Source organism: Natator depressus, chromosome 2 (genome assembly GCF_965152275.1).
Source record: "Natator depressus isolate rNatDep1 chromosome 2, rNatDep2.hap1, whole genome shotgun sequence".
NCBI lineage: Eukaryota > Metazoa > Chordata > Testudines > Cheloniidae > Natator > Natator depressus.
This window is the reverse complement of record NC_134235.1, coordinates 236,228,645-236,248,623: the sequence shown is the minus strand read 5'-3', so window position 1 is coordinate 236,248,623 and position 19,979 is coordinate 236,228,645. Positions and strand designations below refer to the sequence as shown.

The 19,979-nt window shown below is 37.6% G+C and overlaps 1 protein-coding gene across 13 annotated transcripts in view; it reads left to right on the top strand.

Annotated features, from left to right (window-relative positions):
- Positions 1-19,979, top strand: part of PARD3 (par-3 family cell polarity regulator) — a 646,254-nt gene that overhangs the window by 425,362 nt on the left and 200,913 nt on the right. For all 13 annotated transcript variants that reach the window (XM_074946210.1, XM_074946208.1, XM_074946207.1 and 10 more), the window contains 3 exons: positions 4,153-4,341; positions 4,809-4,979; positions 16,836-16,986. In XM_074946210.1, the coding sequence (XP_074802311.1) occupies positions 4,153-4,341; positions 4,809-4,979; positions 16,836-16,986 (511 nt within the window). The remainder of the gene's footprint in view (positions 1-4,152; positions 4,342-4,808; positions 4,980-16,835; positions 16,987-19,979) is intronic.

Sequence of the window (19,979 nt, the reverse complement as noted above, 5' to 3'; positions counted from 1 at the left end):
GGAATCTCTGTGTGTCACTTTTAAATCGATGGACAATGTTTTCTCCACTGGAGGCCCAATTTCATGTCTAAATGAGCTCCTCTTTTTGTATTTGTCTTTAATGCATATCCACCACAGGACTCAGAAGCTTTCAGTGTTCCTTCTCTGAGAGAGGCCAAAAACTGAAATTGCAGAGGTGTGTTGCAGACCACCTACATGCTCGGTTTCTAGTACATCTAGCCGTCATACATCTAGCCAGTACTTACATAAATACTAAATTTTGCCTCCGGGAAAACGGTTCTCTATAGACAAAATGAGCTGTTATTGACTCCTGTTAACTCTTATGTGTTTGGAGATGTATGTACACACGGATATAGATATATACAAAGACACAGAGAAGGAGAGAGTGAGTGTTGGTACATTTTGTTGGGGTTTGGTTTAAAGGCTTGCTTAATATGAAATTGGAATATAATTTGAAACCATAAATGATTGGAAGCCATAAATGATTTTTTGCAGGTCATTCCAAACAAGTGTCAATAAAGCCTTCACGTCACATCAAAACAAACTACCATGTGTCCTGTATATGTCACACATAACAGAATAAATATTTTAGAAATATTTCAGACAATTTTTATGAATTTTATTGAGGCTTATTTTAATCTTTCTATCTGTAAAGCCACAATCTCTTAGTACATGAATCCAACTGTACAGGCCTCTGAGGGAGAGAAGAAGAAAATGAATGCATTCTAAAAATCTTGTTAAAATGCAGTAAAATTTCTTTCAATACATAAAAGTGCTATGATTTTAGAGTCCGGTTGTACTGGGACTTTCCAAGGCTACAAGCAAAAGACAGAAGCTGGGACTCTTCCCTTTCCAGTGATGTGAGGCTACCATTTCTAGCCCTAGTGTCACCTTAAATCTATCACTTGTCCCGTACTAAATATGTCTGTTCTTAGCTTTGGGTCAGTGTAATTTTGAAGCCAAAATTCCACATTTGGTAGGAAAGAAGAAAATCGCTATTTTGGTGATTGATTTACAAACTATTAATAATACTAAATGAGGCTGATGGCATTGCCCTAAGGTTTAGACTGTTTCAAGCTGAAGTACATATGGATTAATGGGGGCAGAGTGTGGGTAGAGTGGTCAAAGTTAGGTTAAGTGTTTAGGGGCTTCAGGTAAATGTAGTTTATAACATAGTTTTACAATTTATCACACGGGTATCATCACCAAGTATGTAGGATTGTATATATACTAATGAGAAATGAGTTTAATCCTTAAATGGTCTGCTTTTTATTCTATAAATAATTTAGAGATATAAGTATGTTCTTTCAATCTGTGTGGGTGTACAAAGCTTTTTAATTCAATGCTTTGAAAGAAATCAAGAACGAACTGGAGTTTGCCTGAGAGCCCCATGTTAAATTTAATTTCTGTTCATTTCTTAATATATAATCGCAAAGTAACAACAGACAAGTTTCAGTGACTTGGTTAGGCTGAGAAAAAATGTCTTCTCTTCCTCAGAGAATGAACCTTGTCTGTAGAGAACACCGCCTGCTTTGTAACCACAGCAAGCCCCTTTGAAAACTCATCCCAGCTTGATTGAAAATTGCTTCCCCCATTAGGTGGGAGTAGTTTGTTGATTTCTCCATCCCATGCTGGTTATTCTTTAGCTTATCCCAGATGAGGTCTTGCAAAGAGAAGACTTCCAAGCAGGAAATTTCTCTACAGGGATAGCAGCAGGAAGTGATAAGAAGGAGATGCTGTTACTAAAATGACAAAATGGACTTAGCAGATTGTCAGTGTCAGTGGTTCCATTTTTACCTTTGTGGAAAATTACAAGTTTTATGATCCTTCTAAGATCAGGGCTGAGTTATTAATGGCAGTTTAGGACAGAAACATCATCTGTTCTTTATCTTATTACTTTTTATCTCCACATTCAATGTATCTAAACACTGCCACAAGTTTGCTCTAGTCGAGAAAGGTTATAATTTAAATGTATACTATATTCAAATTGTATTTAAAAAGTAGAAAATTTATCTCAAATATCACTTACTATGAATGGATGCAAGGTGTGAATTTGAAGCCAAAAATTTACCTACATATTTTATCACCCATCGAATTTTTATTACAAATTACATACTTGAGCAGCTTCATTCATTCGGTTGAAGTCATTTCAGATGACCTTTCCTTCGGCAGACTAAGTCTGAACAGGATGTTGCATGGTTGCTAATTGTTTTGGACATGGTGTGTGAAAAATCTTAAGGGAGGTGAATGTTGTTCAGAGATCACAGTACATAGATTCTCTTGTGTGTTTATTTCAGGCATGTCAAAGTATATGAAGCAATACGTTATTCCTGCAGATCAACTAATCATGAAAATAATGTTGAGGTGTTTGATTGACATACTGAAGCTGCTAATTTGGAGTGTATCAAGATCAAATGGAAGTTATTGCAATTAGGCAGTGATTGTGTTTTCTTTTCATTTTAAATTTTTAAACGCCACATTTTACATTTTTGTGCATTTTAATGCTGTTGAGTGATGTTCTTGGTGCAATTTTTATAGTTTTTAAATTGAGATTCTTAATGTTAAATATGACTTCAATGCAAATTTTATTTTCTTAGAATTGTTGGTATATAATTGTTGGCTAGGGAAAATTTTAGTACTATCTGTGTGTTTCGATGTTCTGCAGCATTGTGATTACCAATTAAAGGGGCATTGTCAATGTTAAAATCATATGTTGTTATGGCTTTGCCTCAGTGTACCAGGCTGCGGTCTTGATACCCAACCTCTCAGGGAGGGTTAAGGGTAACAAAAATGATCCCACTACAAAGAAGGTGCATGAACTAGATGATCCACCTAGAGGCTCCTAGCCACACACACATCATATATTTTCTGAAACAGGAGGTTGTGTCATCAGTGATGCACATATTAATATCTCCTTTTGTATGGTGGAGTGGCACAGCAGAGACTGGGTTTTTTTCAATACTCACCAGTTTCCGTGTGTAGTGCTTACTGTTATTTCAAGCATCTCTTTTCACTCAGATGTCTTTAGAAGATTTTTGCATGGAAATGATGGTATACAGAAGGAAAAACAAACTTGTTGATCTAACATCCCCTCCCCAGCTTGACCTCTCTCTGCCTGCGCAGATATGTGAATGCTGCTCCAGTTCTGGCTGCTCAGTGGGGCCCTGCCCCTCATAGCAGCAGGCAGCCAACTCTCCACTGGAGTAGTTGCTTGGGCTGTCCTCATGTCAGCAGGCGGTGAAGTTGGAAGCCAGCTGCCTGCAGATGAACAGTTAAGAGGAAGTGTGGATGAGTGTCACTGAGCAGCTGCCTGCCACACAGTCTAGGGACATTGGCTGGGATAGTCGTTCCTTGGGATGGATTTTCTAAAATTGTGCTCATGAATGGAGAAAGGAAGGCATGGGATGTATTCAAAGGAATCTGGGACCAGAGGGGTGGCGAGTAAGAACAGTGGTGCGGGGCTGAGCAAGAAAAGAAAGGAAATAGTGATTAGGCCCAGCCTTGACTCTGCAGTTTTTTTGGCACCCAAGAGCAAAAAGGTTTCCTGTTGCTGATTTCAGCTGTAACATTTTTTCAAGACATTTATTTTAATACTGATAATTCCAAATGTAGAAATTGGGGCAAGTGAATAATATTTATCTATCTTCCTGCTGTTTGTATCCTCCTGTGGTTTAAAATACATAAATACCACAGATGATTAAATTATTGTACATATCATATGTATTTGCAAGTAAGAAAGTATAATAATTTAAATACTTCTAATACAGTTTTCCTCTGGCTAGTAAAATGGTTTGTGTCAGTATTGAAAGTGCTCCATATATATGGCACTTAAACCTTTTTACTAGCCAATGATGGGTTAAGCATATGTGCACGCGGCTGCACTCTTTCTCCCCTCTCTGGTTCTAGGAATCATCTGGAGGTGATACCAGATGCTCTATTAACATGAAGAAAAGAAGTACTTGTGGCACCTTAGAGACTAGCCAATTTATTTGGATTTCTCCATGGAACTTCAATGGGAAATATTGTGATATTGCAGTTAAAGAACGTTTCTTTAACGTTAACTGTTAGACTGTTAACGTTAACTGTTAGCCAGAAGACAATTGTGAGCAAAAAACATTTTAAAATAATGCCATGCTAATCCTTTCCTGACAGAAATCAGAGGAAGAAGATCTTGTTCTTACACCTGATGGCACAAGGGAATTCCTGACATTTGAAGTTCCACTTAATGATTCTGGATCAGCTGGTCTTGGTGTCAGTGTCAAAGGTAACCGGTCAAAAGAAAACCATGCGGATTTGGGAATCTTTGTCAAGTCCATTATTAACGGAGGAGCAGCGTCTAAGGTAACAGGAATATCCATCTGTACTTTGTTTTCCCACTATTTAGGTCACAGCTTTCAGGAGGAGAATGGGATTTCTGTGTTCATTTGAACTCGTATTTTCTAATTTCTCTCTCAAATGTAGCTTTTAGATTGCTACTCAGATTCACATATTTGTGTGTCTCAGGATTTAAACAACCTTTAAAGGCTCTCTGGAAGGAAGAAAGCAATCACTGGCACATTTCTATTAGTATGCTATTTGGGTAAACAGATTATGATAATGGCTTGAAGTGCAAATGTATAAATGATTGGAACATACACTTCCTACAATGGCTGCTTAAAAGCTATTATACCAGTGTTCATTTGGCCATAAACTATTAGGATTAAGCAAAAGTTTGGGGGGTTTTTTTGGTTTTTTTTTTTACTAAAGACATAAGCTTCCTTTATAACACATTATTTTATGTGACTGATTGCTACCTTTTCTCTTGCCAGGATGGCAGGCTTCGAGTGAATGATCAGCTAATAGCTGTAAATGGAGAATCATTATTAGGCAAGACAAACCAAGATGCTATGGAAACCCTAAGAAGATCCATGTCTACAGAAGGAAACAAACGAGGAATGATTCAGCTTATTGTAGCTAGACGAATAAGTAAATGCAATGAGGTAAAGAATACACTCTTTATTTAGTGTCTGAAAGCTTTAAATACTTTTGGATATTCTTGTTGATAGAAGATTTGATGCTTCCTTAGGGGCCAGGAAAATAGTACTTAAAAATCAATAAGAATGTAGTGTGGAATTATTTCAATTTCAGTTTTATACCTATTAAACTTATTACCAGAACAATGAAGTTGATTTCTTTTGAGTATATTATTTCTTTTTGAGCATATTTATCAATAAATAATAGGAAACACTACATAGAGGTACATTGATTTTGTAATTGGATTACACTATCAATATGAGTATAGGGGGGTTTATGCAATATTTTTTCTCAAATGCAATTTATGTTTTTATACTTTAGATTTAATGGTCTTTCTTTTTTCATTCTCAAAACTGTTTTTAATTTGTGAAGTGTGAAGTTTTTAGGATGGAGTGAATTTTTAGTGCACTATTTGAAACTGAATAATGTAAAGTTCTACTGCAAGCTTCTATAAAAGTGAAAATAGCACATATTTAAAATTCCCAATCAGAACAGAATTATTGTGCCACCTCCCCAGTTAAGCATATACCCAGTCTTTGCAGGGGAAACAAGAATCCTGAATTCAGGACTTACCTAGAACTATAAATAAAGATGGAAATCACTTTCAAATATTTTTAAGTTTTATCAAACATGTTGATATTTTAAATTTTTAATTTCTTTTCATGGTGCCTAATAGTTTACCTTTGACACTAAATTAAATAATATTATGTAGCAGAATATCTACCTACCTATCTAAAATTTTAAAGCCATGTTGGAACATAACACTGATTGCACTAAGTGCATTTGGATCCAGTGGCTCATTCATTAGTGCATGATTTTAGTGTTAACTGCCTTCTTGCCATCTGAAGTATAGATTATTAGAGAGAAAACCAGCACAGATTCATATTATTTCTTATATTTAGGGATCCAAATTTTCTCATCTCATTAGCACTGAAGGAATTCTGACTTTGTATATTGGTCTTATCCTATCTAATCAGAAGAATTGTTGGGGATGGGGGAAATCCCACTCAGCGATTTTTCAGGAAGTCTTCCATTTCTGTCTGCTGTCAAATTTTTTATCTGCTTCTACGTACTGAGGATGAAATGTTTTAAATTTGGGTAACACAGGGCCCAGGCCTTATAAAAAGGTCTATATGAAGGAAATCTGCCAATTCTTAGTGGAGACTTAGCAAATGTGTCTGGATAATATTTTTAGAAATATAATGAGGCAAATCCAGCCCTGGTCTAAGTCAGCAGGATTTGTCTCCCCACTTACATTAGAACTAGGTTTGATTAAGAAGAGATTAGGTCTATATGATATTCATCATGGTTGCTAGACAAAAGTCACATGGCAACAACAGCAAACCTCAGTCTGAGTCTCTCCTGCTTCCAGCCTGGAAATCCCGTCTTAATGCCTGACACAAATATAATAAAATGTACTTGTGAGGGAGAGAGGGTTGTGTCCACTTGGCTCCCATCTACCAGTTTTTTAGCTTTCCCAACTCCTTGGTGGGCTAGTGAGATGAACCATGGTGACCTACCTGGCTCAGTGTTGGGCAGTTATTGGCACTGCTTGCACCTTGGTAAACTGTATTTAAGCAAGATTTTTGAGACTGCTTTTGTTTTCTCCTGGAATGCTTACTTTCACCACACTTGCCAAAAGCAAAACATGGTGGCTGTGGTATTTATATGATGGAACGTAGCTTTCACAGGCCAAAAAATGACCTTCCTGCCCAGTAGGAAAGATACAGGCCCAGTTGCTTAAAGTCACTGTGCCCACGCTTGAATAGAACATAATAAGAAAAGCAAAAACTCTTCTCAGGTGGGTCCCAAATCCTCTCCCTAAACTGCCTTTGTTATTTATTTAGGAACACTCCAATCTTTAAACCCCAAGCTGATGGCCACAGTGACTGGGAATCATAGAATCATAGAATATCAGGGTTGGAAGGGACCTCAGGAGGTCATCTAGTCCAACCCCCTGCTCAAAGCAGGACCAATCCCCAATTTTTTCCCGAAATGGCCCCCTCAAGGATTGAACTCTCAACCCTGGGTTTAGCTGGCCAATGCTCAAACCACTGAGCTATCCCTCCCCCCATCTTTATGAACAGCATTAAGTAATTGACAATTATGGTAGTATGTTCCTACCTGAGAAGCATCAGATATTGGCCATTTCTTGGACTGTGCTAGATTCTGGCTGCCAGACTTATGAACCTATAGGGTGGCAAACCTTATGTCAGCAACAGTGGTGAACATTACTCTCTGGTGGGCTAGTGTGTCCTCCTGAAATCTCTCTCCAGCTGCCACCTAACCATTATGCAGCCTTGATAAAGTTTTATTTGAAAAGTGTTCTGAGCTGTGTCCCAAACAAACTGTCCACATGCCAGCAAGTCTACACAATAGAAGAGATGGCATGGAGAAGGCCTAGAATGATGCAACTCATCCAAAGAAGGGTGTGCTTCAAAAAGTATTTTCCTCAGGAGTCTACTTCTGCATTTCCAGGTGGTCATAAAGAAAATTCTACCTCTTCTCATAGTAAAATATTAGAGAAAAGACAGTCTTTTTTTTTTTTTTTTTTTGGAGAATCTGGTCAAAAATGAAAGTGTGCTTGTATTCTCAAGAGTGTCTGTAAAAATTGCACTTTCCTATTTGACTGGTTGTATTCCCTGTGTTTGTTAGAGTGGTATCTGCCAACTTTGGTGACAAAAAATAGTTTATGTTCCTGTTAATCTTGCAGAGCCAACACAAGATGGAGGGAGCTAGATTATGTATGTTTCATCTTGTGTATCATCAAATACAGCCCAGTAAACAATTTTGCAATTTGAAAATCAAGGTGGGTTCTTACATGATTCTGTCTTGTAACCCTGCCTGCTGTTAGCAATAAGATAGAATCAGTTTGATATTAAGCAAGTGGGGTACATGAAGCTTACTTATTGAATTTTTTGAACCATTTTTAATTTCTTGTAAATATTGTTTTTAATGGTTAAATTTTTACTTGTAAAATTAGTCTATTTGATCTGGAGTTGGGGGCCTGGGGAGAGAGAAGGATAGAGAGAATAAAGTGGAAGTGTAGAATAGCACATTTTAGAGTCCCTTTTCAGAGCAGAATTTCAGTCTAAGGCCTAATCCTGTTTCCTCTGAATGAAATAACATTTTGACCATTGAATCGGATGGAAGTAAGATTGATAGACCAATGTCCCATGGTTCTACAAGGGACAGATAGTTAGATATTTAAGTTAAATAGCATCTTTACATTTTTAATTTCTGAGCTTACTTAATTAGAGCAGTTTGAAAGGTTTGGAAAGCTTTTTCAAATATTTCATTTGTCATATTCATATTATTTTTATACAACTCCAGTGGTTCATGGGCCACACTAAGCTTATAAAGCAATTGAAGCTACAATAACTGCTGTAAAAACTAGATAAACATCGCATTTTGTCTTCATCAACGTGCTAATGAGGGGATCATTTGTACTGACTGGTCAAATATAACACAGTAAAATCAAAAGAGACCAGTGTAACTTCCCAGAAGGTAAAAAACATTACTATATTGTTATTGCTTTAGTAATAAGCAATAAGCATTATCTCTAGAAGCAGTTTTCATTGACTCACCAGAAGATAGAGTATAATCCAGCCAGACTTTCAAGTAAATTTTGATATAGTAAATATTGAAATAAGCATAGCGAGGATTGTTGTTCTAAATAAACTTCAAACCAAGCCAGGTGTTTGAATTTCTCTGCTCTACAACGGGGCAGGGCACAATCATGTAGCTAAATGTCTGTCAAGATCTCCATTATAAACCTTGCAAAACCATTACAAACCCATGTTTACTATCTCAGCCATTTCAAGTGAAATCATGCCATTGGTATTAGATGTATGTTGCTGGCCCAGAGATGAGGAGTATATATTTCAAACATTCTGGGTTTTTCTGGTTGTTGGTATTTTAAATACATTTAATAAAGTTACATCTTTTGCTAAAATCTGTGTTATCAAATTGACAATTTTTGGGTATTCTGTGATGCATAACATAAGAACAGCCATACTGGGTCAGACCAATGGTCCATCTAGCACAGAATGCTGTCTTCCAGCAGTGGCCAATACAGGTGCTTCAGAGGGAGTGAACAGAACAGGTAATCATCAAGTGATCCATCGCCTGTCACCCATTCTCAGCTTCTGACAACAGAGGCTAGGGACACTTCAGAGCATGGTTTTGCATCCTTCCCCAACCTGGCTAATAGCCCTCCTGGGTATAACTAGTATTGTATATTGACCCCCACATATACTGGAAAACTGAGGCACAGAAAGGTTAGGTGATGTACTCAGTATCAAACATCAGTAGCAGAGATGGGTAGAGTTTGCAGTAGGATGGTCTTAAAATTAATATTGGCTATATTTAATAAAGGTTTCTGGAGCTGCCGGCAGGTTTCTAATGATCTATCAACCAGCTTTCTGCCCACTTAGCACATTGATGCCTTTTGTCATGTAATTTCTTGTTAAATCATTGAGATGCCTCAGATGTAAAAAGAAATGCCAGACTCCTTACATTAGGGTTTTTATTATTATTATTATTATTATTGTGCTGGATGGGCAGACAGCTGGCTTCTGTATCACCATAATGCATGCACAACCCTCAAGCACCAGCACCCGCCAAATCAGCACAGCTGTCAGGCATATGTGTTGAGCCCAGAAAATAAGAATTATTACTTACCCAGCTCTATTTCCCTCCTCTCCCTCCATCCAGAACAGCTTGCAATGACAGATATCCACACTGGCACTGAGTTACTCATTGTATGGGATAGGTGAATATCTGCTATCAGGAGGGAGACCAGTACATGGTCACTCACGTTGCAATAAGACACAGGTTTCCATAGTCTAATTAACTTGTTCAATTAAGTATTTTTGAGAAATTTTTGAGACTCAGCTCCAAACATGCCAAAAGAAAACACGTTTGGTAGATTTCCATGCTCCTAAATCCTTTGTGTGTCTCTGCTCATCTCTCTTCCTCCTGCCTTCTGAATGCAGAACAAAGCACAGCTCAGAGCTAGAGAGCAATAGCAAGCACCTGTCTTCATCTATTTTAACACTAAAGTGATGGGAACTGGATCATCTGTCCCACCCACTTTCCTTCATCACTTTGACATAATTTGGGTGCATTATAGAGGGAGGAAACAGGGCAAACAAATTAGCCCTCCTACTTGTATATGTGTGAATGCATTTAACTTTAGTTGCCATACTGAGACGTGTAGCACATCCATTTTCCAGCCTCCAGGCTCTCTTGGAGTGGATAGTGCCACTAATTATTGATTCTGTGTCAGAAAAGATATCTCAAATAGAACAGCCAATTTCTTAAAAATAGTTAAGCCAGTAAAAAATCTGCCCAAGTATCCAAGCTCCAAACAGACCTGGAAATATTGAAAAGTAAATTATGGGCATGGTGTACTCCAAATCCTCATCTTCACATCTCTTCATAATTCCATCCCACACCTCCTTCTATTTCCTTCTTTATGCCCAGTCCTTTTCTTCTGTCTACTCCCTTTATCTCTTTCACCCACATTTTTCTTATGCCTGAAACAGATTATCACTAAATGCCTGCCAAGCTCCAACCCATCGCTGATTTTTAAAAAACAAAACCCAAGAAACTTCCAAAGAAACCTCCAAAACCTATGGTGCAACTTTTCCTGCAAAGCGTTCCAGCTGGATGCACTTGCGCCATTCTGTGTGTGGTTTTATCTTATACTGGCCATGGCTTTATTAAGTAAGTTGGTCGGGGAAGAGATGTGTTATTTCTTTGGTACACTGAATCAGTGGCACAGTGCTGTGGACACCAACAGCACTTTCTATATAAAATAATCAATAGCACACAAACCAGAATTAACCTCCTCACCGGCCATTGCTTAAGTTTTCCCATTTTACAAGTTTGTACCTGGTTTGGAAGGCTAAATTAGATGTTAACAATCAAAAACCTATTTAATTTTGGCAGTAGTATTCCGAAAGGAACTGTGTTGGGAAAGGAGGTCTGAGTAATTTGGACACATTAGCCTACAAAAAGCAGAAGAGAAGGGAAGAAGAAAGCTTGGAGAATAATTTTGTGCAGCAGAAAGGAATTTAAGTCTCCTGAAGTTAGAATGCAGTGCTCTATTTAACAAATTTCTATAGCCTCTTCTCTAAAACCACAAATGCTTTCATGTCAATCAGAGTTTTGATAAATTACGTTCTGAATGGGAATGAGAGAGCTGGATGATTGTTCCATTTATAAAGATGCATGATATGAAATTTGATTTGATCGCTTATACAGATTAATATTTTGGCGGCAGATAACCTTTCATATACTTACGGTCATAACTTCACATGGGACGATATTGACAGGGACCAAGTTAGTTGTCCTTTTATCGTCCAGATAAGGAGCAGATAGTGCACATAGTTTTTAGCAACCAGCTGGTTCTCATCTGAGTGATAAAGGGCCATGATGGAGATCCTCATTCTTAGTTTAAGAAAAACAATGAAAACCTGACTCCCTTAAGACGAAGACAACCTGCAGCGTGGAACATTTTGCTTGTGATTCTGAGATGGTTTGGTTAATGCAGCCCATTATAGTTTAGTACTAGTGCATAACGGTGGAACCATCGAGCGATGCTGCTGCTACCAGTAATCAATGAGGCAAAATGATGGGAGCCAGTAGCATTTTTGTGAGACGCTAGCCTTCATAGTCATGCCTTTATTGAAAATGGGAAGCTTGTAAGATTTTGTTTATATTAGCTGCCCTTTATCTGTTAATCAAGTTAAATAATGCCAAGATAGCAACGAAACCAGTTTAGGAGGGAATGAAGCCACCTATCAGGAACAACAGCTCTTCATTTTTACTGTACTGTTGCTTTTACTGTCCATTGCTTTGTCTTGCTAGCAGCATTTACTCCAACTTTGACATATTTTTTTTACACAAACTTTCCTGAAACAAGGGTAGACAAAAGATTTATTGAAAAGCCCTTTGTGTACCTCCCATCCAGTTTTTGTTAGTGTAGAAAAGGCATTGTATCTTTTGTTAAATATTTGTGTAGCTGACTGTTGATGTCTTTATTTAGATCTCTCATTTGAGATTCTAATTAGAAACTGAAAAAACTCTTTCCCATGAAAATAGTAAAATACATGGTTCCTGTTACAAAGCACAACCATCTAAACACAATGATCTTGTTGTTTATTCTTTATGCACACTGCAGCTTATCAGCCTACCTGGTGTGAATTTCTATGAATTTCTCTATGGTTCTAAACTTTCTTCGTGTATCTTTCTAAAAATCTGTTGGGATTGTCTCTCAGGGGAGTTTGATAGTTGTCTTTAGAGCTTTGTTGTCACATGGAAAATGGTTACATTATACGGTTGAGTAAAAAGCTAGACATTTGTTACTTGAACTCAGGGATACAGGGCTATCTTTCTGGGAAAATAAATCATTTGATTGCATAAATTTACTAATCTGTTTAGACTCATTTTCACACTTTCTTTAAACAAAGTGAAATAAAGATTAGTTCATCTTTGAATATAATTGGCATGGAAGTTAAATTCCTGAACACTCTATGTATTTTTTTATAGCATTTCAAATTTTAACATTTTTATTCTTCCCAAATTTGCCTTTGATATCTTTGCATCAGAGGCTTAGAATATTGTTTAATTTACTTTTTAGTAAAGCTGTCACTTGTAATCTGCAATTTAAAAAAACCTAATAAAACAAATCCTCATTTCACAATTTAAACCTTAGTGAGTCTAATTCACTTGCACTGCAAGTTTATTATTCTCCTGCAGCTTGACGTGCCTCCAATTGCAATTGTGTTGACCCTTCAGTGCAGGATCTCCCCAGTGCTTATCAAACTGGGAAAGATAAGTCCACAATTTGGAACTTCATTAAATATTTCATTTATATTAAACAGATGATAGCTTAGAACAGAAATAATAATTTTACAGACGTATGGCCTCTGACTCTGGTCTTTGTGGTCATCATCTTCGGAATGCAATGATTTTCTCAAATGCCCACTCACTCTGTGTTCCTGGCATGGAGCCAGTCACCAAATGTCATATGATGTTAGCCCATTGGGTTGACTTCAAAGCCTCTCTTGTGAAGATTGTAGTTGAATGCTTTGTAGCTCTTGAAGCAGATTTTATTTAAAGACTTTAATAGCATAAATTTCTTTGTCATGCTAGAAATTTGAATAGTATGAATCATAATGGGGAGCTATTTAAAAATGTTGCTTATTATTTTAAGTCGTGAAAGTACAAACTGTTCTTCCTTTAGAGACTATTCCTGAGAAGTGCTGAGTACTCTCAGTGCTTGGTGACTTCCAAGGCATTGCAGTATGCCCCAAATCTTCTGGGAAGCATTCAGTATAGGGCAGTATAGAAAGCATTAATCGCAGTTAATTCACATGATTAAAAAATTAATTGTGGTTTAAATCACGCTGTTAAACAGTAGAATGCCAATGGAAATTTATTAAATATTTTTGGATGTTTTTCTACATTATTAAATATATTGATTTCAATTACAACACAGAATACAAAGTGTACAGTGCTCACTATTATTATTTTTGATTACAAGTATTTGAACTGTAAAAATAAAAAGTACTGTAGTGTGATCTCTTTATAGTGAAAGTGCAATTTACAAATGTAGACTTTTTTTTGTTACATAACTGCACTCAAAAACAAAACAGTGTAAAACTTTAGAGCCTACAAGTTCACTCAGTCCTACTTCTTGTATAGCCAATCACTAAGACAAACGAGTTTGTTTACCTTTACAGGAGACAGTGCTGCCCATTTCTTATTTATGATGTCACCTGAAAGTGAGAACAGGCATTCGCATGGCAATTTTTGTAGCCGGCATTTCAAGGTATTTACATGCCAGATATGCTAAACAGTCGTATGCCCCTTCATGCTTCAGCCACTATTCCAAAGGACATGCTTCCATACTGATGATGCTCGTTAAAAAAAATGCAATCATTACTTTGTGACTAAACTTCTTGGGGGAGAATTGTATGTCTCTTGCTCTGTTTCACCCGTATTCTGCCATGTATTTCATGTTATAGCAGTCTTGGATGATGACCCAGCATATGTTAGTTTAAGAACACTTTCACTGCAGATTTGTCAAAATGGAATGAAGGTACCGATGTGAGATTTCTAAACATAGCTACAGCACTCAAATCCAGATTTAAGAATCTGAAGTGCCTTCCAAAATCTGAGAGGGCTGAGGTGTGGAGGATACTTTCAAAAGTCTTAAACCAGCAGCACTCTGATGCAGAAACTCCAGAACCCAAACCACAAGAAAGGAAAATCAACCTTCTGTAGGTGGCATCTGACTCATGATGATGAAATGAACATGCGTCAGTCCACATTGCTTTGGATCATTATCAAGCAGAATCTGTCATCAGCATGGATGCTTGTCCTCTAGAATGGTGGTTGAAGCGTGAAGGGGCAGAGGAATCTTTAGCGCATCTGGTATGTAATTATCTTGCGACGCCGGTTACAGCAGTGCCATGCAAATGTCTGTTCTCACTTTCAGGTGACATTGTAAACAAGAAGAAGGCAGTATTATCTTTTGAAAATGTAAACAAACTTGTTTGAGCGTTCGGCTGAACAAGTAGTAGGACTGAGTGAACTTGTACGTGCTAAAGATTTACATTGTTTTTGTTTTAATGCAGTTTTTTGTACATATTTCTACATTTGTAAGTTCAACTTTCATGATAAAGAGATTGCACTACAGTACTTGTATTAGGTGAATTGAAAAATACTATTTCTTTTGCTTTTTACGGTGCAAATATTTGTAATAAAAAATAAATATAGAGTGAGCACTATGCACTTCGTATTCTGTATTATAATTGAAAACAATATATTTGAAAATGTAGAAAAGATCCAAAATATTTAAATAAATGGTATTCTCTTATTGTTTAACAGAACAATTAATCGAGATTAATTTTTTAATTGCTTGACAGCCCTAATTCAGTACCTTGCAGAATCTGGGCACTAGTGTATTTTGATAGATCATGAGATATTTATATGCTAAAGGATTCATATAAGAATATTGTGCATTGAGTTCTAAACACAGCTTTAGATAAAATGGCCAAAACATACTGACCTTTGATGCCCTAAATGATTACAAAACAACGCAATTATTTTTGCTGTATTAGTTCATCAGAATTTCTCCTCAGGGTATCTGGAAATTAATTTAATAGCTAAGCTGATGGTTGACATTTTGTCCAAAATACCCATCATCACTCAGTTATCAGTATCTACAAGGATCCAAACGACTGGTTCAGGCACCTCAACAAAGCTCAGTAAGCAGAGTGATTGGACAGTTCAGGGATTGGATAATGGGAGATGAAGTCTTTCATATCTGTGGTTATTGGCCTAAGTGAAACAAGTTGGAAGTCTCAACTGGTTCCCTTGTAGACATGTGTTCATATCACTCCTGGGACCCTTATTGGAAGTCTCAGCAGAGAGGCTAACAGAGATGCTGTTGCACCTAGATCAGTGGTACTCAGACCTCAGTGGTTCAGGAGCGAAATCAGTGATCAACATTACCTGAAAAAGCCACATTAGTGTGAATTCATTGTTTCATTTACTATCATGCTATCTAGTCATATTATTCTCACAGCAAAATGACTGACCAAGTATTATTTTATCAATTACAGTTGGTTAATAACACAGCAAAAGCATCCTGATTGGTTAATAACTTAGAGTGGTTAATAATTAAATCACACAGTGCTTTAATATCATGTGCTGCTGAGAGCTGCCAGAGACACATTGAAGAGCCACTTGCAGCTTGGGAGCCTCAGTCCGAGTATCGCTGCCTTAGATGATGTCAAAATTATATTTATTTCACCCTATAAGAGCTTTGCTTTCCCGTGAAGTCTGATTCTCTATAGTACATTGAGGAAAACCTATTTTTTCGTCTTTCTGAAAATCTATTCTGTGCATATAGGAAGAGAGGTGACTAGATTCTCCCAGAGAAAACACAGGGGCACCCTCCAGACACACACTAGACAGTTCTGATGAAGGACAGCTGGGAGTGGGGGAGAGAAATGGTGTTTGTTCTTTCTCCCACTATTTGCATGACCAATCAACAAGCTTCTGCACCACATAGGGGATCTGGTTTTTCATACATGGGTGGAGTTCCCTCTTGAGGACTCATGCTGGACAGAGGACTCTTGGCTGTGTAAGGAACCTGTCGGGTTTTGGAAATGCTGATTGTTGTGAAACTGACAGGGATGCAGCAAAAGGCCCTGAAAACATGGGACATTCACAGATTTGATGGGCATGTGAAATCTCTTTACCCTAAGGGGAAAAGTCTGAGCAAAGACTTTATCATAAACAGCAGGTATTCATGTATGTCAATACTAATGTGTACAACAGGGAGCTTCATGTGGGATCCCATGATAATTATGTACAAAAGCAAATTTCACCATTTCAAAAAGGGTCGGAGGCCCAATTCCAAATGGAGTTGCTTGAAGGAGTCTTGTCCTGACAACCTATCAGTGTGTGAAAGAGGCCAAGTTGTTTGTCAGATAATATTGAAACATGCAAACTGTACATTTCAGGAATTATGCTGCAAAGGTAGACTAAAATGTGATTTTTTTGTCTACATATTTTCTGCTGAAATGATTGAAATCTGACAAGGCACCATGGGAGGTGCAGTGTAAAGTGTCATGGAAAGTTGGTCATTAAGCAGAGCTGTCACTGCAAATTATTTTGGGTCCAGGATGAAAAGTTCTCGCGCATTTGGTGCCCAGCCGGGTCCAGGCCTTAGGCAAGTTGTTATCGTCCCCCCATGCTGTTAAATGGACTTCAGTGCTGATTTTCCTCTCTCTATGCAGTTGGAGTCACCTGGAAGCCCTCCTGGGCCAGAGCTGCCTATAGACACTATACTGGATGACAGGGAACGTAGAATTTCTCATTCGCTGTACAGTGGGATTGAGGGTCTCAGCGAATCGCCCACAAGAACTGCAGCACTAAGTAGGATAATGGGTGAGTCAAGTAGACTCTGCTAATCAGATCTTGTTTTTGTCCTTTCTGTGGCTCATTGAAGGGTGATTAATGTATTATTTATGTGCGAAGCATGGAACATGAAAGTGGCAATGACCAATTTAAAGCATGCCTTTTTAAAAGAATTGTTCATCACAAGCCTTCTAGCTAGCTTAATGTGAGAGGGGAAGTCAATCAATTGATTGATATAGTAAGTTTCAGATCCCATAACAGGTGGCAGAACATTTAAAATGTCTTTCAGTGTCTGAAGTGAGAAGCTACACTTCATGTTAGTCTTTTTGGTCTCAGTGGTGAAGTTTCATACAAATAAAATGTCAGTGAATATTACTATAAAGAATGTATGGTTATGTTTCAGCACTGATTCACCTTCACTTTAATCATGCTCAAAAAGAAAATAACGTAAACTGAAGCCAATATGTGTAATAACGTCTTTCCTTATTTCAGTTGAATTTCTGCTTTGCAGGGCACCAGTTTTAAAACCTTGTAAGTGATTTTTATGCATCCTTTGTTTGGATTCTGTGCCGTACTGTCTGCATAGCCCCCAGTGGGTAATGAGGTTATTAGCACTTGCTCTGCAGCAGTTCAGCTTTCTACTAACAGATTTAGTTCATAAAGACTTGTCTTGCCACAGGAGTGGTTGGACTTACTGAGTAGCTCAATCATGGGATTAACTTGTAAGGATTTTCAAATTTAAAACACAAGAAGATGTTTGATTAAAATAGCACCTGACATAAAATACTTTTATTGCTAGCTTGAGTTGCAAGTCCTGAACTCCAACATAGCCATTACATCCACTGCCTTTTTGTATGTTTGACATATATGTACAGCATTAAAATTGGAGATCCTGTTATAGAATTGACATGAGGAAGAGTGAATTTAGTTTTCAGTTCCCTAGGATAGCTATTCAGCTTCAGAAAGTGAAAATCTCCATTTATGGCCTTTTGCTAGTTATTGCTTTGTAAATATTTCTCCTTGTACTTTTTGAAGTAGAAAAATCATCCTTTCTTAGACCTCTGTGAAACACCACAGTTTTGCTTTGTGAGATTTTGTATCCGTTCAGTCATATTGTAATCTGAATGCATGCCGCAAAGCCAAAACTAAAACTGAAAAGTTATCTTAAGCTCTATTGCATTGCATTGCATTTTGTACTATCCAAAAGAAAAATATGACCAAGTATCACAAATCCATGAAACTATGTCTCAAAAAATTCACGTCTGTCTAAAGACAGTGACTCGTTTTATTTTGAGATCTGATAAAAAGTTCAAGGAGTAAAAATCTGTCTGAAATTGTTAGCACTGTAGTTTTAAAAGTGACACTAGTCTAATTTTGCTATTTCAGTTTTCCAGATAAAATGTTTGTACAGCACTTAGCTACTGTTTTTTTTCTATCAGTGTGCAGGGGATTTACGTGTAAAATTCATATATGCATTAATGAGTTACCATGTAAACATCTTGTGCAGCAACAGGTGAATAGGCCCTGAGAGAGGGTATTTGGTATGCATGTCAAGGGATGCACTATAATTTGACATCAAAGGAATATAGGATTTGCCCTGCTGAATAAAACTAGTTGTCCATCAAGTCCAGTTTCTTTCTTTCAACAGCGACCAATAGCTGAAGTCTCAGCAGGCAAAAACAAACAAAACCTTACCCCTTCCAAAACCCCTTAAAACCTACTGTTCCCCTGGCCAGCTCTGCAGTGTGTCCTGTGCATATAGGGGATAAAAGTCCATCCAGACTCTTGCAAATATTCATTTTAGGGATGATTAGTACTATGAAATTAGGTTGGCTTAACTACAATGCTCAAGGCTATGAAAAATGTTCTGCCCTGTGCAACGTAACTAAGCCAACCTAAGTCCCATTGTAGATGGGATTTTTCCATCGACCAAGCTATTTCCTCTAGGAGAGATGGCGTTACTGTGATGACAGAAGAACCCCTTCTGTCACTGTAGTGTCTACACTAAAAGTGCTACAGTGGCACAGCTACAGTGCCACTATAGAGCGTTTCCAGTGTAAACATATCCTTACATTCTGAAGCATAGGTACTGATTCTGTCTCTCTCGGCCCTCATCCTTAATGGGACTCCACGGTTACACAGCTGGACACCACAGAGAAGGTCAAACCAAGTTTGAATAATGTATATACATGTGATCTAGCCCACCATGGTTAGAAACTGGTTTTGCTGGAACTGGGACAGACTTTGCTGGTGTAAATCAGCATAGCTCTGTTGTCCCGTCACATTTAAAACCAGTTTGCAGGCCGGTGTGGATTGACTAAAATGTTAAAAGTTTGGAATGCCTCAGTCAAGTCCCCTCTGATAAGTTTTTCTTCTTTGATCAAATAAAATCCTAGTTATTGCAATCTTCTGCCTCACGTTGTGTGAATGTATGTGTGAGTTAGTGTGTACTAAATAGCACAACATGAATGTGTTTGCATTACCTGTGGTCACAGAAGTGGTCAGTAACCACAAACCTGCTTGTTTTGGCATACGCAAAAAGACCACAGTGTTGTTAATATAAACCACATGACAAGCACACACATCATCCATTGGACCTAGCAGTTCTAATAGCATTTATAATTTGAGATTTCCTAGACTTTTTAACTTCCCTGATAACTGAGGTATATTGTCCATACTATTACCATACTTCCTCTGTGAAAACTTGGATTCACCTGCATAGTTGCCTCTCATCTGGGCCTAAAAATAAGGATTTATGCCTGTCGTCTTTGCTGGGTTTCTAGTTTTGGTCTTTTTTGGTCTAGATTCAAAAGTGTTTTGAGGCTACATGTTTGCAATTCCTCCAAAGTGAAATTTAAAGTAAAATCATGTGGTCATGTACTAACTTGCTTGTGCCCAGGCTTAAAAATTGAAGACCTTTTTTTCTGGAGTACTGTAGCTATTTTTTGTCCATGATGCAACTGATTTCTGTCATACACAATTATAGAGCTGCTTTCAATGTAAATTATTCTTATTGAGGCAAC